General features: G+C 52.5%; 1 protein-coding gene across 1 annotated transcript in view; it reads right to left on the bottom strand.

Annotated features, from left to right (window-relative positions):
- Positions 1-11583: 11583 nt before the first annotated feature.
- PRKAG2 (protein kinase AMP-activated non-catalytic subunit gamma 2) overlaps positions 11584-27213 on the bottom strand; it is a 178945-nt gene continuing 163315 nt past the window's right edge. Inside the window, 9 exon segments of the mRNA XM_028525536.2 lie at positions 11584-11773; positions 13323-13416; positions 18251-18397; positions 19689-19726; positions 20266-20431; positions 23106-23194; positions 23197-23231; positions 24257-24311; positions 26294-26339. Of these exon segments, the coding sequence (XP_028381337.2) occupies positions 11742-11773; positions 13323-13416; positions 18251-18397; positions 19689-19726; positions 20266-20431; positions 23106-23194; positions 23197-23231; positions 24257-24311; positions 26294-26339 (702 nt within the window). The 3' untranslated portion in view covers positions 11584-11741.

A 27213-nucleotide genomic window follows, 5' to 3' on the forward strand; every position in this document is an offset into this window, starting at 1 on the left:
GAGGAACAACTGGGGAGTGGGATGGACTGCACGACCCAGGGCCCCAGCGCCGGGAAATAAAGCCTAAAAGCACCGATTGAAAACACCTGCGGGGGTTGAGGTACTGGGAGAGACTCCCAGCCTCACAGGAGAGTTCGTTGGAGAGACCCACAGGGTCCTAGAACGTGCACAAACCTACCCACCTGGGAATCAGCGTCAGAAGGGCCCAATTTGCTTGTGGGAAGCAGGGGAAGTGACTGAAATCTGGCAGAGAGCAGAGCAAGTGCCATTGTTCCCTCTTGGACCCCTCCCCCACATACAGCGTCACAACATAGCGACATGAGTTGCCCCGCCCTGGTGAACACCTAAGGTTCCGCCCTTCACTACGTAACAGGTGCGTCAAGACAAAAAAAATGACCCAAAGGAAAGAATACATCAAAGCTCCAGAAAACATATGACTAAGTGACAAAGAGATAGCCAACCTATCAGATGCACAGTTCAAAACACTGGTAATCAGGATGCTCAAAGAATTGGTTGAAATTAGTCACAAATTAGATGAAAAATGAAGGCTATGCTAAGTGAAATAAAGGAAACTGTACAGGGAACCAATAGTGATGGGAAGGAAACTGGAACATAAATCAATGATGTGGACCAGAAGGAAGAAACATCCAACCAGAAAAAAATGAAGAAACAAGAATTTTAAAAAATGTGGAGGGGCTTAGGAACCTCCAGGACATCTTTAAACATTCCAATATCTGAATTATAGGGTTACCAGAAGGAAAAGAGGAATAGCAACAAGTGGAAAAGTTACTTGAACAAATAATAAAGGAGAACTTCCCCAATCTGGCACAGGAAACAGACTTCCAGGAAGTCCAGGAAGCTCAGAGAGTCCCAAAGAAGTTGGACCCAAGAAGAAACACACCAAGGCACATCATAATTACATTAGCCAAGGTAAAAATGAAGGAGAGAATCCTAGAAGCAGCAAGAGATAAGGGGACAGTCACCTACAAAGGAGTTCCCATCAGATTGTCAGCTGATTTCTCAAAAGAGACCTTATAGGCAAGAAGGAGCTGGAAAGAAGTATTCCAAGTCATGAAAAACAAGGACCTGCATTCAAGATTGCTCTATCCAGCAAAGCTATCATTTAGAATGGAAGGACAGATAAAGTGCTTCTCAGATAAGGTCAAGTTAAAGGAGCTCATCATCACCAAGCCTTTATTATATGCAATGTTAAAGGGATTTATCTAAGAAAAAGAAAATAAAAATATGAACAGTAAAATGACAGCAAACTCACAATTATTAACAACCACACCTAAAAAACAAACAAACAACTAGAACAGGAACAGAACCACAGAAATGGAGATCACATGGAGGGTTATCAACAGGGGAGTGGGAGGGGGAAAAGGTACTGAGAATAAGTAGCATAAATGGTAGGTAGAACATAGACAGGGGGAGGGTAAGAATAGTATAGGAAAAGTAGAAGCCAAAGAATTTATATGTATGACCCATGGACATGAACTAAAAGGGGGGGAATGTGGGTGGGAGGGTGTGTGCAGGGTGGAGGAGAGTGAAGGGGGGGAAAATGGGACAACTGTAATAGCAAGATCAATAAAATATATTTTTTAAAAAGGTACCTTGTTGAGTTAGAATGCTGGCGTTAAGGTAGACTCTTTTCCTGTCAATTCCAGAGAGGGCATGATTGGTTCAGTAACGACCATCATTCTCTCTCTTTTTCCCCTATATCCTCACCTGATGGATATGTTTATTGATCTTAGAGAGAGGAAGGGCAGGGCAGGGGAGGAGAGAGAGAGAGAGAGAATCATTGATATGAGAAATATCAATCAGCTGCCTTCTGTACATACCCACACTGGGATTGAACCGGCAACCTTTTGGTGTAAAGGTGTTCAGGGACAACGCTCCAACGAACTGAGCGACCCAGCCAGGGCACTGTCATCTCTTGAGTGAGAAGCCATGCTTTACCTGTCAATCAGCCAGTTAAGCACCATTGGTGGGTAAAGCAGTTCATGGCAGTTATCCGTGAACTGTGCACTACTACGGGATCACTATTAACTTTCTGAGTTTTTTGTTTTCAGGGAGGGGGGAGGGGGAAAGAGGGAGAGAAACATCAATGTGTGAGAGACAGACCCTGCCCATGACCCAGGCATGTGCCCCGACTGGGAATCAAGCCGGGTCTCAGACCAGCACTCAGCCCACTGAGCCACACCAGCTGGGACAACTTTCTGTGAGCATTAGCAAGTCCAGCGACATCTGATTTGCAGTTTCATCGGGTTAGACTAAGGAAGAGAAGAATAAAACCCACTGCTATGCTTGTTTTTAAGAAAAGGACGTTTGTGAAATTATTTTACTTTTTTGCACGTGAGAGAGTGACCCTCAATGAAAGCAGACATGAAGGCACTTAGTTTTTACAAGTGATGGAGGAAGACTGGGAAAGAACTAGGCTGCTCTTGACCTTGGCACGAGCCAAATGAGACGGCTCTGTTATGTGCCACAGGGAGTGCTGTTCAAATCGAAGGGTGCGGGTTGGGGAGACGTGCCAAGGTCGTGTTATTGTGCGGCTGCCTTGTTGGAGCCGAGGGGACAGGGCCTGCTCTTGTGGGTGGGACGTGGTTTCCTCAGTGGGGCCTTAGGAGCCTGCCCTCGGCATCCTAGCATGAGGCTATCCTAGCAAGTCCCCGACGTACACTCGGGGGACAGAAAATCCTCTTCCCTCTGAAGCCAGGGATCAGTCTGGCCTGAACCCCGAGGCATGGAGATGCGTGGAGGGCTCCCAGCAGAGGGAACTGGAGTAAGCCCGCCCTAAGCCCATGGACGTAAGCCACGCACGAGGGCGGACGTCGGCTCAGCGAGGAGCTCTCGGGACAGGGCCCATGCAGTGGCTGTAAACGGTTGTTGACTCTTAGGGTTTGAATGTCCCCTAACAGGCAAAGTACGGCCCTGCTCAGAAGGGGATCTCACGTGGGAGTAGGGCTGCTGCAGAGGTGACTAGTTATACTGGAGTGGATCGGGCCCTGATCCGATATGACCAGCGTCTTCAGAAGAAGGAGGGACTCAGGCACACAGGCACAGAGGGGAGATAAGAGGCAAGCCACGTGACGACAAGGGCGGAGACTGGAGTGGTGCTACCACAAGCCAAGGACACCTGGGGCCATCAGACTCTGGAGAGGGGGAGGAGAGGGTCGCTTCCAGAGACTGCGGGGGTGGAGCCTGGCGTTGCTGGCACCTTGATTTTGGACTCCTAGCCTCCAGAACTGTGAGACAATCCATTTACATTGTTTTAAGCCGTTAGTTTGCGGTGTTTTGTTACAGCAGCCCTGGAAAACTAATATATTAATTATGAAATCATCAACAGAGTTTCACTGAAAGTATAAATATAGGTTCTGCTGGGCTGTGTGTGGATGACATTGGCCTTCTCCCCAAGCCCCAAGCCCCTGACAGGCTCTCTCACCAGCAGGGGGCTGGAGCAGAACACCTGTTCCTGAGGGCCCGTGTGACACGCCCGGGGGACGCTCAGGAAGGGCCAAGTGGCTGATTCCTTGCAATAAAACAGGGGCTGGCTTCAGCCCGTGAGGCTTGGGTTGCATACAGCCTTCAGATGTGGCATTTTGTCGCCGTGTTCTTAAGCCACCGAAAGATATAATTACCGTTTTCGGAACATGCTCCGCATTGGTTCCTCCTGTGTGAAGAGTTGTCTTGGTGTTGGAGTTTCTCCCAGTGGTGTGCAGAACTTCTGTTTAAAAGCATTTTTACTTTTAAAAGTAATGGAGCTTTGCTAGTATGTAGTGTATGGATTGACCATGGCACCCGAGAGGCCGGTGTGACAGGCAGTGGCATGTGTTGACTGGTCGGTCCGAGAGGTGTCCTGGGGGCCTTCCACGGCAGCGAGGGCTTGGTAGCGCCACCCTCACTGTTTCGGGCCCGGAATACCCTCATGCACGGCCTTCCGCATATCTCTTCCTGAGGGGTTGTAGAGTGTGTCACCCCAGTTCTGCTACACACAATTCAATCTCACAAAAAGGTCGCCGGTCTTAAAAGAGTCCTTCAAAGGGACCATGAATTCATGAGGATAAAAATGCAGTATAAGCATTTTATTTTCTGTTTTTTTTTTTAAAGATCTTATTTATTTATTTTTAGAGAGAAGGGAAGGGAGGGAGAAAGAGAGGGAGAGGAACATCAATGTGTGGTTGCCTCTCCTGTGCCCCCTACTGGGGACCTGGCCTGCAACCCAGGCATGTGCCCTGACTGGGAATCGAACCTGTGATGCTTTGGTTCTCAGCCCACGCTCAATCCACTGAGCTACGCCAGCCGGGAACATTCCATTTTTATATCCTAAACAAAACCAATGAAGGAATCCTTAATACCACTCAGACTATTCAAGTTTGTCTGCCTCTCTCTCTTTCTTAATCCTCACCTGAGGGTATTTTTTATTATTGACTTTAGAGGTGTGTGGGCGGGGGTGGGGGGAGGAGAGAGAAGCATCCATGTGAAAGAGAAACCAGCTGGTTGCCTCCTGTGCGCACCCGACCAGGGATTGAACCTGTGACCTAGGTATGCGTCTTGACTGGGAATTGAACCTTCAACCTTTTGGTGTCAGGATGATGCTCCAACCAACAGAGCCACCCAGCCAGTGCCAACACTTCATCATTTTCTCTACCCGTTTGTTCAAATCCGAATCCACATAAAGTCCACATAGTGCAATTGGTTTCTATATTCCTTAACTCTTTTATTTTCTAAAATAAACTTTGTTTTTTGGAGAAGTTTTAGGTGTACAGAAAAGTGGCGAAGATGGCATAGAGCATCCCCATACATCCTGCCCTCGGCTGCCCCACTGCTAATACCTTACACTGTGTGGTCCATTGGTTAGAATTAATCAACCAATCCTGACACACCGTTACTGACAACAGCGCATACGTTATTCGGAATTCCTCGGTTTCCCCTACTGCCCTTTTTCTGTTCTCAGATCCTGTCCAGAGTACTGTGTTACGTTACTCTTGGCTGCAGTGGTCTCTCATCTACGCGCCTCTTGGCTGCAGTGGTCTCTCGGAGTTTCCTTGTTTCTGGAGACTCGGACAGCGTTGAGGGGTGCTTGTCAGGTGTGTCGCAGGCCTCTCCTCGGCTGGGACTCACCCCAAGTCGTGCTGGGGCTCAGCGTGGGAGCGCGGGGCTTTGGGAAGGGGACCCAGCGGGACAGTGCTGTCCTGGTCCCATTGCAGCGAGTGCATGTTACCCGGCGTGAGTTATCACGGTGGGCATTGGCCTTGGCCCCTGGCTCAGGGACAGGGTGTCAGCCTTCTCCTCTGGGAAGTGACTCCTTCTCCCTTCCTGTGCTGTCCCCCTTGGGCAGGACGTCGCTGTGCACCGCCCTAGCAGACCCAAGAGCTCGGCTTTACCGGTTCCCTTCTGCCCGAGGGGCTTCCTGTGGCATTTGCTGCCGGCTCCCAGCAGCACACTCACAACCGATTTATCTGAAAATTGTCTTTATTTCTCCACTTTTTTATTTTGAAGTAATTACAGATTAGCGGGTGCTTTCAAAAATACCGACAGTACTGTTCTCTGGGTGGCAACATCTTATGAATACAGCATGGTATCGAAACCAGGAGGCTGAAATTGGTCCGGTTCTCCAATCTTGTTCAGGCTGCACCAGTTTTACGTGTGTGCATTTGTGTGCATGTGTGTGTGCGTGTGTGTGCGTAAGAGTGTGTTTCAGTCCTTTAACGGTTGTTCCATTTTCTTCTGGCCTCCGCTTTTTCCAGGTGAGAAGTCAGCTATTATGTCACTATCTCCTTTGTGTAGTATGTCCCCTGCCCCGTCTGCCTTAAGGTTTTCTTCTTATATTTGGCGTTCAGAGTTGACGATGATGTGTTTGTGAGTCATTTTCTCTGCTTTTATGCTGTTTAAGGTTTACAGACCTTCTTAGATTTGTGGCTTTGATCCAGTTTGGAAAACTCCCTAAGCGATACTTCTTTAAGGAATTTTTCCTGCCCATATTCTTTCTCCACTCCTTCTGGGACTTCTCTTTTACATATTAGACAGTCTGGTAGCTTTCTACCAAAAAAGCCTCTGTTTATTCTTTTCTCTGTTTTCTCCTTTCTGGTTTAATGATTAAAAAAATTTTGGATAACATATTTTTCAGGGTTTCTATCTGGTTCTCTTTTACAGTTTCCATCTCTCTCCTTAAATTCTCCTGTTTTTACCCAACATACTCATGTTCTCTGTAGGTTTTTCAATATTCTTATTATGGTTAGTTTTAAATCTTTTTGTACTAATTGTAACATGGGGATCATTCACAGGTCTGCTTTTAGTGGATGACTTTTCTCTTGACTACAGGGCATATATTTTTGTGTCTTTTCATATCTAGTAATTTTTATTTTACAGTGGACATTATGGGTGTGTTACAAAAATTCTGGGTTGTGTATCTTCTGAAAACTGTTGAGCTTTGTTTCAATGTTTGCATGCGGTGAAAGGTGTGGACCAAAGTCCTTCTGTGCACGTGGATACAGTAAGTCCTCACTCAGTGTCATCGACAGGTTCCTAGAAACTGTGACTTGAAGCAAACTGACATGTAATGAACTCAATTTTACCGTGACTTACTGATATAAACAAGAGTTAAGTTCCTATGGCATATTTCTGGTCACAGAAACATCACCAAAGCAAACACACGAAGACCCAAAACACTTCTAATATTAAGCATTAAAGTCAGTGTGAGCCTCACATACATTTAAGAAAGATGAGTCACCCAAGTTTTGGTGACTCAGTGAGTGACAGGGTCGTAGCGGCCACTCACACCCACACTCAGACGAGGTCACTGGAGACATTCAAGTTCACCTCACTGCACATTGTTGGGGTGTGGGGGGAAACCAGGGTCCCCAGGAAACTCCACGCAGACGAGAGAAAAATGTGCCAACTCCACATAGACAGTGGCCTTGGCTCGGAATCCTTTTTTTTTTTTTTAACTCATCAGCGTTGTAAGGAAATGTTATTCGAGGGCCTGCGGCGTCCAGTGGCTCCAGCGCCATATGCTGAAACGATTCTCCTTTCTCCGCGGAACTGCCTTTGTGTGTTTGCCAACTTCAGTCGCCCATGTAGGGGTGGCTCTGTTTCCAGACACGTGTCTGGTCCACGGACGTACTTGCCTGTGTTTACAGCCACAGTATGTACTGTCTTGATGACCGTGGCTTTCTAGTCAATCTTGAAATCAGATAGTTTTCTCCCTCCAGACTTGCTTTTCTTTTTCACAGCCCTGGATAATCTCCGTGCTCTACATTTTCATTCAAATGCTAGAATCTGCTTGACACTTTCTGCCAAAACAGCCTGCTGGGATTCTGACTGGCACTGCCCACTCTCTGGAGGGCAGGGAGCTCTCTGCCAGATCCCAGTTGCTCTGGGCTCTTGACCGCTGGGCCCGCTGGCACCCCTCACAGGAGGGCAGCTCTCTCCTGACCCCGGCGCTGCCTGGGGGCCCATGGGCACCCACGTCCCCTTCCCTGACAAGGAAGTGCCCTTTGTGGTGGGGACAATAGCGTCGCCCTCAGGGCCCGCCTTCAGCACATCCTGGTGGGAGCCCTGGACTGCTGGGAGGAGGTGCTGCCTCTGAATTTGCAGGCGACCCTGCACGTCCTGACTTTATCAGGGGGCAATCCCGAGGGCAAAGCTTCGTGTGACCGGAGCATCTCACTAGCCCCATCATCCTACTGGCCGTCCTGGCCTCCACTAACCACTCACCAGCCACGTGGCGCCCGCCAGGTGCCAGGGACCTGCCAGGGTGAGTTTGGAGACGAACAGGGCATTGTTACCTTCCTGGAGGGGCTCAGCAGACCCCTGTGTTGACGCAACCATGCCACCACTGGCGTTTCCAGACTGCGCATGCGTACACCCACCCGCAGCGGAACCATCAGAGCGGACGCAGGCCTGCAGGTTCCCGGGCGCGCGGCAGCGCCAGGAAGCGGGATGCTGGCTCTGGCCCCGCCCCTTCCGGCCCTGCGCCCGCCCGGAAGTTGCCAGGCCTCGTGGGCGGTAGCTCGAGGTTCCCACTGGGTCTTGGAAGCTGGGGCCGTGTCCAAAGCTGCACGGTGCTCAGCCTGGGGCCCGACTGCCCCCGGGCCCCCGGGGCACAACCCAGAGGAGGGCGGCGGAGGGGACATGGCGAGCTAGGCTGGGAGCCAGCTTAGGAGGCCTTTCTCACCAGGGCCAGGGGGCGCTGCCATGCACGGTGGCCTCGGGCCTGTGGCTGTGGCAGGGCTCGGCTGCGTTCTCAGACTCCTCGCGGTGACCGCTGTCCTGTCTGCCCAGGGCCCGGGACCGCGCGGGGGAGGGCAAGGTGTTGGGGTTCCCGACAATGGCAAGTGGGCAATGCTGTGAGACGGGTCCTCTAAGGGCCGTGGCCTCAAACGGAATCCGGGCTCGGGATGGCGCTGCGGGTTTGCGCGTGGGGAGGAGCCGCGTTTCCGCGGGTTGTCAGATTCTGGGTCACGGTCCCCATAGGGAAAGGTCAGCAGCACTTCAAGCGCAGTGGAGAGAGAGTTGGGTGCCGGGTGTTCGCCTGCCCTTCCTGCAGGAAGGAACCTCGGTATGCTCTGGGGGTGCGTGGTAACGTTCCACGTCCTTGCGGAGACCGGCACTTGACGGCCGGTCTTTAACACCCTGTGTTAAGAAATAGGACGGCTGTCCACCCGAGACGGATCTCACCGGCTCCGTGTGAAGGTGCTTCGAGCATGGCCTACACGTGGACTTAGAACTATGCCAGCATTGTGGGGACTTTTATGTGAAAAACAGGGAGTGTGTTTCAGATTTGTGAGAGTAAAATGAGTAAAATCCACTTTCTGAGCATTCCCCCATGGGCAGGAATTTTCTCCCGACAGCGCCATTATGCAAAGGCGAGTTCCCTCTCCGGTGAAACGCTTTGAAGGGAATTTGCGGAGGTCAGATAGACTGTGCTTATTTGTGGGTGGATGTGTCCATTGTTGCTTTTTCCAGAAAGTCTTCGGGCTGAGTTTTTCTCCAAAGAAGCGTGGAGTCAGTTAGAAAGTAACAAACGTTAAGTGGAAATATATACCCTTAACATTCTAATTGTTTAGGGCAGGTTCCTAACTGCAACATTAAGTACCTCCAGCTGGATACTGTGGGTTCAGAGGCTGCTCTGTGCCGTGTGGGTGGTTTTGCAGCATCCTCGGCCTCTACCCACCTAGATGCCAGGCCCCTCTTCCTGCCCCCAAGGGTGACAACTGCCCCCCAGGGTCAGATGTCCCCTGGTTAAGAAACAGTTGTTTAAGGGGACTGCTCATGCAAATGTGCCTCAGAGAAAAACACTCTAAGACGTGAGATGAGTTGGATACATGTTGTGTCAGCCAGAGCAGCCTGCAACACAGAACGGACGCCCTCCATCGCTGGGGCAGGTGTGGTGTTTCCGGAACGCCCCTGGGTTTGGTCATCACTCATGTTTGTTCACAGCAGCCCTTTGAGATGCCCGCAGCTCCTCCTGGGTGCGAGGGCCACCAGAGTCCCTGCTGGGGGCGCCACAGGTGCCCAGTGAGCCCACTGCCCACAGGCCCTGGTGGGTATCACGGTGAGGAGGGTGAGAAAACACCTGAGGCCTAGCCAGGGTTTCCAGGGGGCGGGCTTCCCTCTCGAACCATCCCCAGGGGTGTCCAACCTGTGGCCTGGGGTGGCTCTGAATGCAACCCCACCCAAAACCATACATTTACTTGAAACATCATGAGACACTTTTTTCCATTGGTGTTTGTGTATTTCATTTGCGGCCCAAGACAACTCTTCTTCTTCCAGTGGGGCCCAGAGACTCCACTGGAAGGTGTCCAAAGGTTGGATACCCTGGTTAGGCCTTTCCCTTAGAAGCCTTTCACCTGGACTTCTTCGTGTGCCACGTGCTTTGTTCCCAGGAGGGTGCCGAGCAGCACACTGACCCCCGGGGAACAGACGTGGACCCGGACGGCAGCAGAGGCCAAGGGGCCTTTGATAGTGGCCGTCTAAGGGCCAGGCGGGGCGACACTCACAGGTCTGCTCCAAACCCTGGTGTGCGTGACGGACCCACAGGACTCCGAGCCTCTCAGAGGGCCTCTCAGGGAGGGTCAGAGCCGCACTGGCGCCCTTCGGGGAGGGAAAATGAGGACACATTTCTCTGCAAGTGGCCCCACCCAGACTCTTTCGGGGGCAGCAGATACACAGCCCGACCCCGTGCCCTGTCCCCTGGGCACTTGTGTGGCTTCACAGACAAGGGGCCGGCCGAGAAGACGCTTTGTCTCAAAACTGCATGGTTTCAGCAGCTTGGTGACTCTGTCCCCTTCTCCCAAGCAGTCCACCGGCCTAAGTCCCAACCACTGCTGTTTGGATGGGGGGACATGTGCTTTTGTATCTGGCCGACTAGGAATGAAAAAACTGACATCCGAGCACAAGAAAGTCCGCACGACAGCGTTAAACTAGACGCGTTCTATTTAACAATGGAGGGGTGTTACGTTGAGGAATCCAGTCATTAAGGCTCCCCCCGCAACTGCTCGATGATGGAAGACGGATGTGAGAATTCACATTCTCCTTTTTGGGGGGAGGAATGGCTTCAGTGGGGCACGGCATATGGAATTTTAATAAATGTGTGATGAAACATGGTAAAGAACTACTTTCACAAAATGGTAGATAGTAAGATTTATTTTAATTTTTCAATCTGGAAAAAAAAACAAACCCCAAAACAAAACAAAACAACTACACTCATATGTACAGTGCGAACATTTCCGGAGCACGTACACTCAGCCACGCTGTGTTTCTCTTCACTCCCGTGACAATCCTGTGTTTGCCACCATCAGATTTACAGAAGCGACCGCGCCGGCGGTCACCCAGACAGCACGGGTTAACATTTCAACACACAAGGAAACACACACCTCTTCCCGGCACCTGGTCTGCTCGGACCCGCCACCTGCCTCCAGGCTGGGTTTGCACGCCCGCCCTTCCAACTCCAGCGCTGCAGACCCGGCGGCTGTCTGAGAAGTCACCGTCCTCGCCAGGCCCAGACTTAAATAATGGGCCACTTGCCGTGGAAAAAGACCCCCCCCGGCGGTTTATCCGCGGGCACGGTGATGCTCACCCCCGAAAGACGCGTACAAAAATCGCAGGGAAGGGAAAATAAATAAAGCTCTTGTGCAGCAGTCTCGCTCGCGCTACAGTCCGGAACACTTCAACGGAAAACTGTCCTCGGAATCTTATAAAGTCATGGTTTATGCTCAGGGTACAAGTGCTTGACAAATCTAACGAAAAAGAAACTGGTTTGGTGAAGGCTCAAGGACTCACACACGCCAGCCGTGTCGTTTCGCACACACACACGCGGTCCCCGGCAGGAGCGGGGACGTGTCGCTGTCCTGACAGAAGGCACTAGGTCTGAACATGCCACACGCTCGCCTTATGTCTGTCATGTTACCTGTCCCCATACCAGTGGATTCTCAGAAAAAAAAAGTGATAAACGTTTCAGGACACAGCGCACTTTAATTAGACGTACGGCATCTGAAATCTCTCAGACAGAGGCCCGCAGACAGCCTTGACGATGCGGGCCCGACTCTTCCAACACACACAATCTTTTTTTTTTTTTTAAACGCTTAGTTGCAACATCACTGGAAAGAACACGCATCGCTAAGCCCTGACACACGTCCTCGGCCCTCTTGCTCTCTCCTGTGGTGGTCAGTGTGGGTGAGGCAAAGCGTGACCCAGAGCCTTCGCTCAAGTCCGGTAAGGGCGCTCCCGTCCCGCGGTCATTCAGCGTCCGGCTCCTTCTGTTTGGCACCTGTCGGAAGAGGGGAAGGGTCAAAGTGACGTCAGAACCCGTGACTCGTGTGCTCCGAGTTTGGGGCACACAGAGCACCTCGGCCACAGGGACAGGTGAGACCTGACTCCACAGGGACAGTGGTGCGCCCTGGCCCGGGGCCAGCCCGGAAAGGGGAGTCTTTTCCTGAAGGTGCCGGGTTCTGGGCCTGCATGGGCAGTTCTGCCCCGAGAGGAGGCCTCCTCCTGCCGTGCAGGAAGGAGCTGTTCGGTTATCTGTAACTGTCCCCTCTGGGCTGGGCCTGCCCCTGGCCGGACGCTGTCTGGGGGGCCGCCCACCGCCCGTACTGCGGCGTGTCGGGGTCAGCGTGTGTAGCGTTCCCCTGGATGAACGGAACGAAACCACCCGTTCTGCTCACAGATGTCTGGATTCCCGCCGATTTCAGGTTATGACATAATGCTAGGAACAATCTCACATTCGCTGAGTCCCTGCAGCAGCATTTCATGATTATAAAGATCATCATGAGTTTCACGTTCTCTACTATCTGAAATGTTAAAGTGACCCGCCGGGTCTCGAGTCCAGTTCCGGCTTCGGAAGCTGTGGGCGGGGCCCGCAGGGCGCCCTTCTGACCAGGCCCAGGTGCGCTCCCTCCGGGCCTGTGGGTCCCTGCGGGCCTGCGGGGACAGCCCTGGTGTCCCCACTCGGTGGCGGCGGGCGCTCCTGCAGGGTGGGGATCTTTGGGTGATAGGTCAGCTGTGAAAACCAGTCTTAGCTAGCCTGACTTCCGGACAGAAGAAAAATCAATACCATAGTACACACACTGTAATGTTTAACTTCCAAGAGTTCAAAGTGCACGTGAGTTAGTCTCCCATCTTGGCCTTGGTCTTGGCCTTGGCCCTGGTCTGTGTGGCCTGTGCACTCGGGGAAGGGAGGGGAGGAGGGAAAAAAGGAAATCAGGGAGAGCTGCCGGTTCTAGGACCCGTCGGCCGCCCCCCAGAGGAGACACGCCAGCTCCTCCCTCCCTCCCTCCGCCCCTCCACAGGCTCCTGGCTGTGACCCCTGGGCAGGCTCCAAGTAAGCCTGGTGAAAATGAGCTTAGCCATCGATGCTGTGTGGTAGTTCGTGTAGCTTCCACACGCTGTTCATGGGAAAAGTTGTGTTGTGGTCTTTTGTTTTATACACTCAAACACCAGACAGCTTCTTTTCTTTCTGAGGTGTAGGTGAGGATTCCAACAGTTAGAGCCCAAAGACTTTCCCTCGTGTTTTCCAGTTAGTAGCCCTAAAACTAAAAACTGAGGAGGTCTTAGCTTTTTAATGGAAAAAGTTATGATGAACTTGGCAATGAATCCTTGATAGTTTGGGCACAGCTGGGCAGAGATAGGCTGTCAGAATGCTGTCTATAGACTTCTCTCCCTCACCCAAGGGGAAGAGCAGAACCTCACAGCCACAGGGAACATGATAGAGGTTCACGGAGGGAGGCGTGGAAGGCCGCCCTGCGGGGCACACCCGGCGGCGGGCTGCACCCGCTCCTCCGTCCCAGCGGGAGAAGGTTGGAAACAGGCCGCAGTACCTGGCGGCGTGAGGATCAGCGCCTGCAGGATGTCCGACAGGGAAATGATGCCCACGATGCTGTCGGCTTCGTTCACCACCACCAGCCGATGGACCTGCAAACGAGACAAGCGGGCCGTGTGAGCACGCTGAAATACAGAATTTTAAAAGGGAAAATAGAAAAATGCTGCCTTTCGTATGCTTTACAATGACTGCAGCCCACACGTGAGAGAGAGAGAAACAGTACAGAACCACATAAAACTCTTTGGTGCTAATGTTCACATGCAATGCTGATTTGCTTGACTATTTAAAAAAATTTATTTATTTTTGAGAGCGGGGAGGGGAAGAAAAAGGGTAGGGGGAGAGAGACTGAGAGAGAAAAAGAGAGAGAGAGAGATATGGATTAATTGGTTGCCTCTCATACACGTTTGGCAGGGGCCCAAACCTGCAACCTAGGCATGCGCCTTGACCGGGAATCGAACCCACGACCTTTTGATCTGTGGGATGACACCCAACCTACTGAGTCCCACCAGCCAGGGACATACATAGCCTTATGGGTTTCCTTTGCATGCAACTAGCTGTTTTCCTCTTGCTGCTTAAACATTGTCTCTTCATCTCTCGCTTTCCCCGTTTTGATTACAAGACTTGGTGTGGGCCTCTCTGTGCTTCCCGGGCCGGGGTGTCTGTTTCCTTTGCCAGGTTAGGAGTTTTCAGCCATCATTTCTTCAAATCAAGTTTCGGTTCCTTTCCCTTTCTTCTTCTGTGATCCCTGTAATGTGAATGCCTTTGTGCTCGCTATTTCCCCTGAGCCTCCTTAAATTGCCCTTATTTAAAAAAACTTATTTTCTTTTTTGCTCTTCTGATTGGTTGACCTCCACTAGTCTGTCTCCCCAGTTCCCACTCCCGTCTTCTGCAGCAGCTAATCTGTGGCTGGGTCCTTCCCTCCAGAGTGTTTTTCACTTCAGTGATTGCGTTCTTCAGCTCTGCTTACTTCCTTATTACGCCAACTCCTTGTTGAAGTTCTTCTGTTCCACTCTCAAGTCTGGTGAGCACCCTCACGGCCGTCTCTTTATCAGAGAAATGACGTATCTCCGTTTCCTCAGGTTGTTTTTCTTCTGGCCTCATTGGAGAGAGTCTTCTCTCTTTTCATTTTGTGTGACTTTCTGTGTTTGCTTACATGAATTACACAAAACGGCGCGCTTTCTCAGCCTTAGAAAAGCGGCCGTGACCTCCGGGCAAGCCGTGCGCCAGGTGGTTCTGGCGGGCACCTCCGGCACCTGGCGCTGGGCCTGCCGGCCTGGAGGGGCTCTGGGCAGGGGGGCCGGGGGCATGTGGGGACGCCTGGTTGATGCTGCGTGCTCCCTTTCTGGGGGGCTGAAATGGGCTCTGGGCACGTGCGTGAGGATGTGCTATGATGCTCTCACAGGTGGGCCAGAGCACCTGGGTATCGGGTGGACGGGGGTGCGAGCAGAGGTGCTCACGAGTCCCCCGACCCTGGAGAGCCGCTGCCATCTCCCGGCCTCCTCTATTCGCGCCCCGGCTCTCGCCTGCTGTGCGGAAGCTGCTCTGTATGCGGACCTCGTGTACCAGGTCTGTCCAGGAAAAGTCCAGCCGTTGTTAATATAACGAGAGCAGTTTGTGCAACATCCACGTAACCTGGCAGCCAAGGAGAGTGGACCGGAATGGGTACGTGTGAACAATGACGACTTCACTGTACTGGTCAGTGGGGGCAGCAGACACCACCGAGTGAGCATGTGCACTGCGTGGTCACCACATTCAAATTGAGCACGTAGAGCAACAAATCTGTGTCGAATTTTATGTTAGGCTTGAACGTTCCTCTGTGGAAACTATCGGGATGACTCAGAAGGCCGCAGCCTCGGGCAACTGGTGACGGGCAGCTTCATCTCAACAATGTGTCCACTCAGGCATCACGTCTCCTGCAGAGTTTTTTGCTGAAACATCAAATTGCCCAGGTGACTCAGCCCCCCTACAGCCCAGATTTGGCACCCTGCGACTTCTGGGTTTTCCCAAAACTAAAATCACCTTTGAAAGGGGAGAGATTTAAGACTGTTGATGAGATTCAGGAAAACATGACAGGGTAGCCGAGGGTGACCGGGAGAACTGTGTGAGGCCCCAAGGTGCCTGCTCTGAAGGGGACTGAGACGTCATTGTCCTGTGTGCGATGTATCCGGCACCTCCTTCAGTAAACGCCTCTGTGTTTCATGGCACATGGCCGGATACTTTCCAGACAGGCCTGTCGTGCACCCGAGGGTGTACATTTGAGGGTGCCTGTGGGAGGGGCGACTTCAGGTTCCCCCCAGCTGCCGCCACCTTGGCGTGGTCTCCAGTTTGTATGCAGCGACGCTTTCGGTGATGGTCTGGATACCCTAGCTTGCTTTGGGCTAAAAAAAAATCACGGTCATCTTTCTCACACTGATCAGCATATATTTCTTTTATATGTTTCTCTAAAAAACTTGGGTTCTCCAAGAACCCTATGACAGAACTACACATTTAATAACCGTAAGGTAAAATAACGGTTCACCTCTAGGACAGAGGTCCACATCCCGTTAACGTTACCTATCTCTTGAGCTGCTGAAGGTCAAGGGGAAGCCCTCTCACCTGGAGAACGAGTCCTACTAGACAGACATGACCGCTGAGAGTATTTTCTTGTCCTCTGTGGTTGGGTCTAGACTCTACGAACGTCCCTTCTCTGAGATATCTGAAAGCCAGGGTGACACTTAGGTCATACGAATAAACCGAATCATTGCTGATACTTCATGCCCTTCTCCTACTGAACTATCTAATACATTGAAGCTAAAAACTGGTCCTGGTTCCTCACCAACAAGTCATCTGGTGAAAGGAATTATTTTAATGAAGAAAAAAAGCCAGGATGGTTAACTTGAGAAACTGATTGACTGCATCTTTACTCTCCTCGATGACCTGCTTCATATTGTAATGAAATTTCAGTTTTTCACCAGATGAACTTCAAAAACCAGCCAGCTACCTGTTGGGAACCGCCCTGCCTGGTATCAGAAGCTGTAACCCCGCCAAGGCTAAGGCTGAGGGAATGACCTTGGACCATAAGCCACCAAGGAGACAAAAGCTTATCTCCCTGGCAGGAATGCTGCTTCTGCTCCTTTTACTTCACCCTGCCTGGCCCCCAAGGCTTGGTTGGTTAGCCAGTGACGGGTGAGATCCCCCAAGGGGGGAATGACCTAAGACAGGCACAATCACGTGGGAGGCCCCAGGGAAGGACTTTGGGGGCCACAGCAAAAGGGGGTGATGGACCCTCGCCCCTCGGCTTTGACATAGCCTGAGTCCTCACTGTCTGCGAGAAAATCTAATCTCTTGGCTGCTTTACTTCCCTTGCTCCACCTAAGCCTGAAACAATGACAGAGGGTGGTGCAGCCCTGTGCTGGAAAGGGCGGGTTCCCCAGGTGATCAGGCCTAAGAAGGAATGTGTAAAATCCTGTGAAACCTGCTTTGTTTAGAATGCTCTCAGTTAACTGATAAGAGTCCAAGCAAGAAGTAAGTTTGTTCCTCAAAGTTTTTTACAGCTCTTTAGCTATCTGACCCTGACTCAAAATAGGTCCTCAAAGTTCTTTGTTACCTATTGTTTGATCCTTCCTTCCTGGCGATGTTTAATGAGCTTTACAACATGATTTTTACTCATCATAAAGGATGCCACCATCTGCATGTCCACTCTGCTTACAAATAGGAGGGATCCCTGACCTATTTCTGCTGATAACCTTCAAAAGGCACACAATTCTAAGGACCTTCATAAAATGACATATTCCTAAGTCAATTAAACTCCTTTGCAAAACAAGGAGTGACGGTGCTACATTCAGTAGAAGGAGGAAAGACTTCCTATTGAGGTCCCAGGGACCCCCGTCAGTAGCCCCGGCAGGTGAGGCTGGGTGGGGCGTCACCTCCGCAGAGGCCAGCAGAGGGCGGGGCTTGTCAGCGTGCAGAGGGCACGGGGCTGGGTGGGCTCCTGACGGCTTCCTCCCAAGAGGGAGCACGGCGCCCTCCTTCACGGGAAGCGGGCGGAAAGCAAGTCGGCTGCCCGTCATTAGTCCAAGGAACAACAGGGCACTCTGCTTCCTGGGCCGTGTTCGTGCGTTCTGCCGGAGCAAGCATCCAGCACACTGATCAGAGGGGCTGATTCTGCCCAATCAGGGCGTGTCCCGGGAGGGGCACAGCTGCACCCTTCAGCCCTGAACAGTGAGGGATGGGGTACTTCTCTCCTTGCCTACCGAGGAGGAAAAAATAAAGGTTTAGGGGTGGGCATGCCGAGTTCGGTGTGCTGTGAAATGACCTCGCTCGCCCTGGGCTGCGCGAGTTAGGCGGCACACCGGGCAACCCTGTGGGGTTGAGCGGGTCGTGGATGGGATGGAGCAGGGGGTGTGGGTCAGGAGACGAGGTCACCAGACATGTACTGTTCGCCTGAATCAGGAGACAGAAGTACCAGTGGGAAGAGAGAATTTGTACTTTTACTTAAAAAATCAGAGTACATTTTACCATTTGCTTTGTTAAAACCATGTAACTGAGCATCTTTAGCTTTCCGTTCATAAATACCCAAAGGGAACTTAAAGCTCCCGGGACTTGGGTGTCCTCCAGGAGGCCTTTTTTACACCATGGGAGTAGCTTACCAGTTCACCCGATCCAACTATGGTATCAGGACTTAAAAATCCCATTTAGTGAGCATTTAGAGAAAACCTACTATGTGCCAGTAACACGCTGGGTTCTGGCACTGGGAGATGGCACTGTCCCAGTGGACCTGATGGCAGCCCCATGGGCCGTCCTGAGATTCCCAACCCCGGGGCACCCATCACTCACTGGCTGGGGCTTGTGCGGCCTGGGGGGCAGAGGCGGGGGTGGGGAGGAAGGAACCTTGGGGGCAGAGGCGGGGGTGGGGAGCAAGGAGCCCGGCACAGCCGTCTCACTCACCTCGGCTCGCACTATTCTGTCCACGATGGTCTCCAGGATCTCCAGCTTATTGCACTTGACAACGCCCTCGAAATACTGGGACCGGTGCTGAAGCGCCTGGGTCACCGTGATGTCTAGGTTGTTGTACGTTTTCTCAGCAGCAAGGTTCTGTGGTAGGGCAACAGGAGGAATCACACGCTTTCATTTAGGTGACCCAGCTAAGGACCCAACTGAGCAAGTGTGTCAAACAGCCCGACTTTAAACCCGTGAGAGTGTGTTCAGCCCCCCAGCACGCGGAGCTTGCACGAGGCCGTCTGCGCTATCCTCCTCCTCCCGGTCGACATTAAGGCTCAGGCGGCGGACCTTAATCAGGAAGCCGTGCTGGTAACTTGACCTCATGCCCCTCTAAAGATCCCCCCACCAGCCCCCCGCCGTCCTCACCCTGCACGGCTCCCCGCCTGAATACAGAGCCTTTCCAGAGGTGGGCTGACCTTGGGTGGGAAGCGCCACAGGGCTGGGGGGCCCGCGCCGGGAGCCCCTCGGGGTTCTGACTAATCTGAGCAGGCCCGCCCCCCCGCCGTTCCAATGAGCATGTGCATGTATGTTTCGGTGTCTATTATGTTAAGCAGAACGGGATGAAACGGGATGAAACGGAAGGCTCTGAGACGGCTGGCAGGGCTACCGAAGTTTCAGTCCCCTTCCGTGGAAACAGGCGGATTCTCAGGGAGTGCGTGTAAAATGAACGAGGAGAGAAAGCTTCCCACGGAAAGATGCAGCACCGAAGTCAACCCAGCAGAGTTAAACCAGGGGTTCACGTAGGACTTCGCGTCACTATTTAATTCATTTGCTGTCTCCTTTAGGACAGTTGTCCCCAATCATCAAACAATGACACCAAGTTCGTGTGCACTGGGCACGTGCCCATTGGGGGAATAACTGATGTCCCCGCACAGAAGAATGACCCTTCCAAATACACGCACACACGCTGCAGTGACGGGTAAACACCACACGCACCGAAAAGACGGGAGAGTTATAAAGTGCTACTAACACATCACGTGTTTGCTACACCGATGGATATTGGAAGTACAATCACTAGGGGGAGTCTATGGAATTCTCTTGATAAGATCTTTACACTCAAAAAAGCCAGAAATCATTTACAGAAAACTACAAAAACAGATTATTTAATGTTTTAAACACATTCTAGCCCTGGCTGGTATGGCTCAGTGGACTGAGTGCCAGACTGCAAACCTAGGGTCGCCGGTTTGATTCCCAGTCAGGGCACATGCCTGGGTTTCGGGCCAGGTCCCCAGTAGGGGGCGCTCAAGAAGCAACCACACATTGATGTTTCTCTCCGTCTCTTTCTCCCTCCCTTCCCCTCTCTCTAAATAAATAAAATCTTAAAAAAATATAAAAAAATAAACACATTCGAGATGGCAGATCTAACAAAATTGAGAATACTTACAATTACATCAAATTTGGAATAAATATCCACAACTTTTCCTAAAAATGAAGATATATGTTAGCAAAATGTCTTAGGAGCACAAAATCACATTTAAAATTAGTTGTAACTAGGTAATGATTAAGATTTACATATTACTAAATAAAATAAACGTGTCTATTTTTAAATGCGCATGAACTGTAAATGTACATCTTAGTGAAAACGAGCCAGTTTATAATTCTTACTATCCCGAGTGCCCCCCCGGCGTTGAGCTTTATCCACCTGATTTAAATGTCCGCTCCCTCCCCTTAGCACCTAGGCTGGGGCCGGGGTGTCCAGCCTGCAGACCGCCTGCGGCCCAGGGTGGCTGTGAATCCGGCCCAACACACAATCGTGAATTTACTTAAAACACGATGAGGTTTTTGTGATCGCATGTCACAATGTATTGAATGGGGGGCCCAGACAACTCTTCTTCCTCCGGAGTGGCCCAGAGACGCCGAAAGGCTGGCCCCAACCGCCCCCCCCGGGAGCCTGGGCCGTGGGACAGCAACCCGACGCTCCTGAGATGCGCCGTCGTTCCTGTTCCAGCACGAGCACGAACCTGACTCGTCCACGACGGGCAGGGCGGACACCCGTCGCTCCACGAACACGCTCAGGGCCTTGATGATGGGCGTGTCCGGGTGGATGAAGGCGATGTTGTGGTAGGTCCCGATGCCCAGCGCGTCCAGGTTCTGCTTCATGAAGGCCGGCTTTGGCATGTCGGACATCTGCATGGGGGGGTGGGGAGGGAGGACAAGGGCTCTAGAGGCTCCACAGGCCCCTCCGCGAGTCCACACGCCCACACCGATGAGAAACTAGTGCGACACACTAAGGTGAGCCTTCCCCAGCTGTCCACCTGGGCGCCGAACGAATGCGGAAGCGCCCCGGGTGAAGAGCTCTCCCGTCCCCACCAGTGTGCACGTCTGTTATATGTAACGGCTTAGTCAAGTACCGCCAAGCACTAACACTGTAGCGTTTTCCCCTTCTCCGCACCCAGTGGGAAAGAGGACGGAAGGGAACAACAGGCCTTTTTCGAAACTAAAACCCAGAAGCCACCAAGAACGCTCCGGTCTTAAGTATTCGCTTGGAGAAACCCCGGTCCTGCGGCCCTCGCTGGGTCGCGTACTGAGAGCCCGCGTGTCTCCAAGCCCACGTGCTGGATAGGGCGCCCCTAGTGGCTGAGCGCGTCCTCACACCGTCCCACCTCCGTCCACATCCGGAACTCTCCCCCCTGGGGGCGGGGGGGGGCGGGGGGTTCCCATGTTGGTCTACTAGGCATGAAGGACAAGCCAACCGCACAGAATTAAAAGAACCTTTAAAAGTTAACTTTTTTTTTTTCACGGATGTTTTAGAGGAGGAGGGAGAAGGCAGAAGAGAGAAGTGTAGGATCACGTTTGACTAAAACAAAATAAGGTCTATGGTTTCAAAAATCCACCTTTTAGAAAGGGTATAGTCGATTCCATCCTCCTGGTGTACCTTATAATTATCAGGAAAAGATGAACAGTTAGGAGAAACAAAATGTTCAAGTCAAAGAGTTCATCAATATTCAAATCATGAGACTCCTAGAAATTAGAGAGAAAAAAAAAGAAAGACCTATTAGGGCACCTGGCCCACGGCAGGGCCACCGGTTCCATCCTGCACGCGGAGGCTGACTGCGAGCTGTCTCCGAGGGGAGCGCTCCTTTTCCTCAGAACGGTAAAAACCAGGCTCTGAAACTTCCTTAAAACTCTGCACTGTGAGCTGAACACCTCTAGCTATCCGGCTGTTCTAACAGAATGACCATGTTGGCCCAAATAAGAGGCGGTCCCGGCAGGGCGACCCCCTCGACTTTTCCCGGGACACAGAGAGACGCCACGGGCCGGTCTCACCCCGCTGCCCCTTCCCTGCGGCGGCAGAGCCGTGGGGTGGGGGTGGGGCTGGAACCCGGTCACTTCAGGTCTGGGGACCGGGGGAGCCGGGTGCCCGTGTACACGGGGTCGGGGGGCTGGGACAGGCTGCTGGTCAGATGCCCGTGGGAACGGAGGCAGCCACCCAGCCTCCCCCGGCTTCCTCCCTCACGAGACAGGAGGGACAGAAACCCCCGAGAGAGAGCGAGCGCTGGCCAGGCTCGGACTGAGCGCGGGAGGGAAGTGCTCGGGACGCGCCTGGCTCACTGTAAATGTTGCTGTCAAGTGCTTTCTCCAGGGGACCCACGGGAGAGACCGTGGGCCTTTCATGCCCACCCGGCGCCGTTCCAGCTCAGACCCAGGGCGGCGGCGTCAGACCACGCAAGGCCAAGTCTGGCCCACCGCCTCCCCACGCACGTCCCTGATCCTCCTTCCATGACTGTCTTTCTGCTGAACCGCACACTTTTTTTTTGGTAAATGTCCCTTCTTCTTGCTACCATTTTTATCATTAATTTTAACGAGAACAGTGTTATTTTCCCACGGAAACTATTTCGATGTGGGGCTGGCGTGCTGGGTGGGAGCCGCCCCCAGGGACTGCGCCCTCAGTGGTGGGCCCAGCGGAGGAGGGCCCGGCTCCTCCCCGCCCCCACCAGAGGGCCACGCCATGGCCTTGCCTGAAGCTGTGGGGAGGCAAATGGGAGAGCTAATCGGATGCACTTTTTAAAGTCTGTTAAACTCTTTTAGAAAAAGACTCTTCAAATGGTCTCTTTGGCACCGTGAAATGAGGCCACCCACTGTCCTAGCTGATCTTACAAGGGAAAAAGTCAAGTTCAGCGCCTGCCATTAAGAGGAAGAGCTTGAAGGCTCTGGTCCCTCCGGGCCTCCCTGAAACCGGCTGACCGAACGGGGTCTAAAGTTTGGCACGATTGCAAAACTGTCCCATTTGGAATGCAGCAGGGACCCTGCAGGGGACACCGCCCCCATTTGGGCCAACATGGTATTCTCCTGCCGGAATTGTGTTGGCTTTGGGCTCCCCTCCCGCTGCCGCCGTTCGGGACAGCGAGCTGTGTCTGGGACAGCCCGTGGCGGCTGCGTGCGTCCAAGGCCGTGAGGTTGGACTAAAGCGCCTGACGACAAGTCGTGATAAATCACCGGCTCGATCCGCCTTGGGGAGCACTCCTCCCCAGACTGACTGACTGGCTGGCCGACTGCTTCACCTTCCCTCCTATTTTAGGGGTAGAAGAGGCTCGCGTAAACAGAGGATCCCAAACGGTTTTGTCCTTTTGACACTCGCCCTGAGAAGGGTGCCGGCTTTTTAACTGGAATCAGCTTTGCAAACGTGCAGTTCAGACAGGAAAGAGCCGAGAAGCCGAGGGGAGAGACAGAGGCCCCGACCCTGACCATTGCTTCCCCTGAGGGCAACGGGACCCAGCGCACCCAGCGCACCCAGCGCACCGGAGTGGGTGTAGTTCGAGGGCAGGCAACCGAGTCTTTAGGAACGCTGGAAAGTACTTACAAAGAGCTGGAGGAACTTGAGGATTCTTTTGTGGGTGAGGATATAAAGTGCATTCCCACTGATGGGGTCAATAACGGGCAGTCTGTGGATTTATTTTTGATCAGTGAGCATACGGCGTCGAAGAGGCTGTGGGGAGAGCCATGAGAGTGGTTAGGAGGCTTTCAGGGGGAAAATGTGAAAACGTCGGACCACCCCTGCTTTCAAAGGGCTTCTCAGTGCTTCCTGTTACAGCCACAAGGGGCTGACCGACTTGGAACGGTGTTCTGGAAAAGTCTTACATTGGAGATCACACGCAGTAAATACTTGGGTTACTCCCCCCACCCCCATCCCGTAGGCTGCATCATTACTCAGCCTCCACCACGACTGCGAGCTGCGAGGCCCGAGCAGCTGCTCGGCAGCACGTTTAGGGCTTTCATGGGAGGAATGATGGGACGCTGAGCCCTGGGAACTCTAATGAACCCCGTGAGTGGCTTCTGTGGCCGGTGGGGCCCCGGGCTGGCCGCTGGCCTCTCCTGGGACCGCCCACCAGGAGGCATGGTGGGTGTTTTTCACCTGTCTGTTGGGACTTGGACATGAAATACTACAAATCAACACCCCACGTTTTCGCGCTAGCAGCCTACAGGGTCAAGGAGGCTTTCGTACAGACGTGGAGGTGAACCAGAGCCGCCCCAGAAGGCTTGGATCATAATGTACCAGCTAGGAGACTTCTGAGAGTGCAGCCCCTCCCTTGGGACCCCCTTGGACCAGGGTCTGACAGAGACTGACTTTTCAACTGAGGGGTGTGTGGGAACCACCGGGGCAGGTGTTCTACGGCACAGTCCTGGGCACGGCTCCCCACAGACTGCTCTCACTGGGGGGAGGAGGGCCTGGGGCCCCGCCGGTCCAGCCCGCTCCCTGCCAGGTGTCCGCGGCAGGGGGTCGGGGTTTCCAGGCTGTGGAGTGTGACCGCCTCCCTGGTCCATGGCCGACCCCCTGCGGCAGCAGTGGCTGGGGTTTCTGCTGTCTCTCGCTTTCCTGAGTTTACTACGTGGAATTAAGGGGGCTGGCCCTAATCTGGATTAAAAAAAAAATCCACCAACCAACCCATCATGGTAACAAAACAGAGGAATCTGAAGGAAGGTGTTCAAAGGGGAAAAACTTCTCAGGTTTACCTTGCATCTGGAGATATATTCACTAAAGGCTTAAATGTTTCTTGTAAATAGAGCTCTGCATTCACAGAAAGAAAATACGTAATTAGTAACACATTTGTTCTTTGCAATGATTACATAAATCAAGATACCCTGCAATTTACAGATGATAATTAGATTAAAAACCCACATCAAATTTAACTTAGCAGAAACTATCATCTTGGTTACATTTATGGCTATTTTAAACAACTTTCAAGCTGCTTTCAGGATATTGCCTTTGTGGAAAAACTGAATATTTAACAAGGAGTCCTACGAGAGATGCTGTGAAAGTCAGTCCAGGCAGCTGACAGAGGCGCTGCCAGCAGAGGTCACCCCACAGCCACGTCCCCCACAGGAGACCAGCCTCCGCGCCCCCCTGTAGGACTGGTTTTCCTGAGTTAAGGAATGAACCAGAAGCCGCAGCAGACTCCGTCCTTTAAGTGGTCTTAGGTTTCATGTGACCAAAGGGATGCTCCAAACGCACTGCCTCCTGGGGGTCTTTCCAGTTGGGGGAGATGATCTTTGTAAAGACCAGCCAATTAATGTACTGAGGCTTTTATACAGAAGGCATTCGAGGACGTATGACGTTATTGTCATCACCACCGAACGGCCCTGTAATGTCGACACATATGGAGACTCGCCCCTGCTCTAACAGGGGGCTTTGGGAACAAATAAGCAGAATTAATAAACATACACTTGGTGTTGCACAGTCACGGCTGTAGACCTGCGTCTGCCTGCCCCGTACCTTCGCGTCGGGACAGGCAGGGCCGAGACGCGGACCACTAAACGCCGACGCCGTGTAGTCGGAGTTGATGAAGCCGTCACACATCGCTCAGTGCGACTTCTGGGTCACACGGAATTAAAAGTCCCCGAGCCCTTCAGAGGTTTCTAATGAAAAGTCCCTGAGCCCTTCGGAGAATCCTAACACATGTTCAGATTTCCCGGCCAGTCACAAAGGTTGCTTATCAAACCAAGCGGATTACGGGAAGTACGAAGCTAAATTTCAGTTTTCAACTCACAACTGGCCTTCAGTGGGTCCCTCAATTTCCCTCCAGCACCTCCCCCACCCCCACTCCCCAGAACAGGCTCCCGCTCTGGTTCCTGCCAGACCCCCGTCTGCGGTATTGTCTTGCTGCCGGCAGGCGGCGCCCCTCCCCGCCAGCCCAGCTGAGCGGACCCACTGACACAGGGCAGCGCCCCAGGGGAGCAGTTTGGGTTTAAAAATGGCTCCATTTCAGAACCCGGGGCTGTGGTCACGAAGGGTGAACGCCAGGGTCACAACCAACCAGGGGCAACCAGGACGCTGGCGTCCCGTCAGCTGGTCCCAGCTGTCTAGCTCAAGGGCCACTGGTTCGTGTTTCTCCCGATTTGTAAAGAAATGGTGAGTAAATTCACAGAAGGACAGGCCCTTGCCTTGGTTCATCTCAGGCAGGCACTCCTTGGTGCATTTTCTGTACCCAGGCAAATTATTTTTGGGGGTAATGCTTCTCACTGAAACGGTGGCTCCCGGGTGGTGGGGTGGGGCGGGCAGAGACGTGGGCGCTGGTTAGCTTACTCAGCCTCACGTTCCCGGCCTCACTAAGACCTGCTGCCACAGGGTCTCCATGGACTTCTATCACACAGAATGGACACTATGCATGGCAGGAGGGCAGGCTATCGAAACTAAGGTAGAAATAAATGTTTGCCCTGCCTGACTGGTGTGGCTCAGTGAGTTGGGCATCGTCCCGCAAAGTGAAAGGTCGCCGGTTCGATTCCCGGTCGGGGCACATGCCTGGGTTGCGGGCCAGGCCCCCAGCTGGGGACGTGCGAGAGGCAAGCACACATTGATGCTTCTCTCCCTTCTCATTCTCCCTCCCTTCCCCTCTCTCTCCAAAATAAATAAAATCTTTTAAAAATATGCTTTAATTAATGTAAATTATCACTAAGCAGAGAAAAGGGTCTGTGAAATTAAGAAATATTTTAAACACCCAGTAGAGCATTTCTGCTGATATTAAAAGATTTTAAACACCCAACGGTACTTACCCCTCCACGTTTCAATCTTGTGTTCCTCTAATTCATAAATCTGTACCTGAAAGTAAGAATTCGTATTTACAAATGTCCATACAACGTAAGGACATTGCTTGTCCTAACTACTTCCGGTCCTATAACCCGGCAGGTGGAAATGATCAAGGAGACCCAACGATACTGGAACCACAAGTGAGAAACGAATCCTCTGCGTTTCTTTGAGGATAAATGTTCTAGTAATTCAAAACGTTGTAAACCAGCCTACTGTATTTTCGTTGATTTAACTTGAACATTTCTGACCCATTTAGCTTTTAAAACACACACAGACATACACACTCATTCCTTCGAAAGGTTTCTAGTGTCGCTAATTTAAAAGGGCGGCTGGCTGATTCCTGAGCGGAAAGGAGCGGTGGGGTCGGCTCACACCTGGGGCTGCCGCCTCACCTGTCTTCTCTTCACGAAGGGGGAGGGGACAGGGCCCCCACACGGCAGGCCCCCTGGAGTCTCCAGCTGTCTCAAATCTCCACACCTGCTCTACCACTTCTCAGCTGCTATTCCTGGCCAAATTACTGAACCTCTCCGAACGAGTTTCCCTGCCTAAGGGGCGGGATAAAAAGCCATGCCCCCCCCGTCAGCTTCTGGAGGGGCCGAGATCACGTGCCAGGTGCTCCCTACCCTGGAGCTCCCTCCCACCCCACCATCTGCAGCCTCCGCTTTCAAAAACACAGCTGGGCCTCAGCTCAGCACTCCATCAGGGCACGTCAGGGCGCTGCGGCAGGAAACCTGGGCCTCGTCTCGACGCGGCCAGTCCAGTGGGCAGGCGGCATGGGTACAGTCCTACAGAAAAGTGCCACCAACCACTGAACACAGGATACACGCTCGGCCACTCTCCAAAGGGCTCAGTACGGGCCGTGGGAGCTGGAGGTGCACAGAGGTCG

The sequence above is a fragment of the Phyllostomus discolor genome, chromosome 10 (genome assembly GCF_004126475.2).
Source record: "Phyllostomus discolor isolate MPI-MPIP mPhyDis1 chromosome 10, mPhyDis1.pri.v3, whole genome shotgun sequence".
In the NCBI taxonomy this organism is placed as follows: domain Eukaryota; kingdom Metazoa; phylum Chordata; class Mammalia; order Chiroptera; family Phyllostomidae; genus Phyllostomus; species Phyllostomus discolor.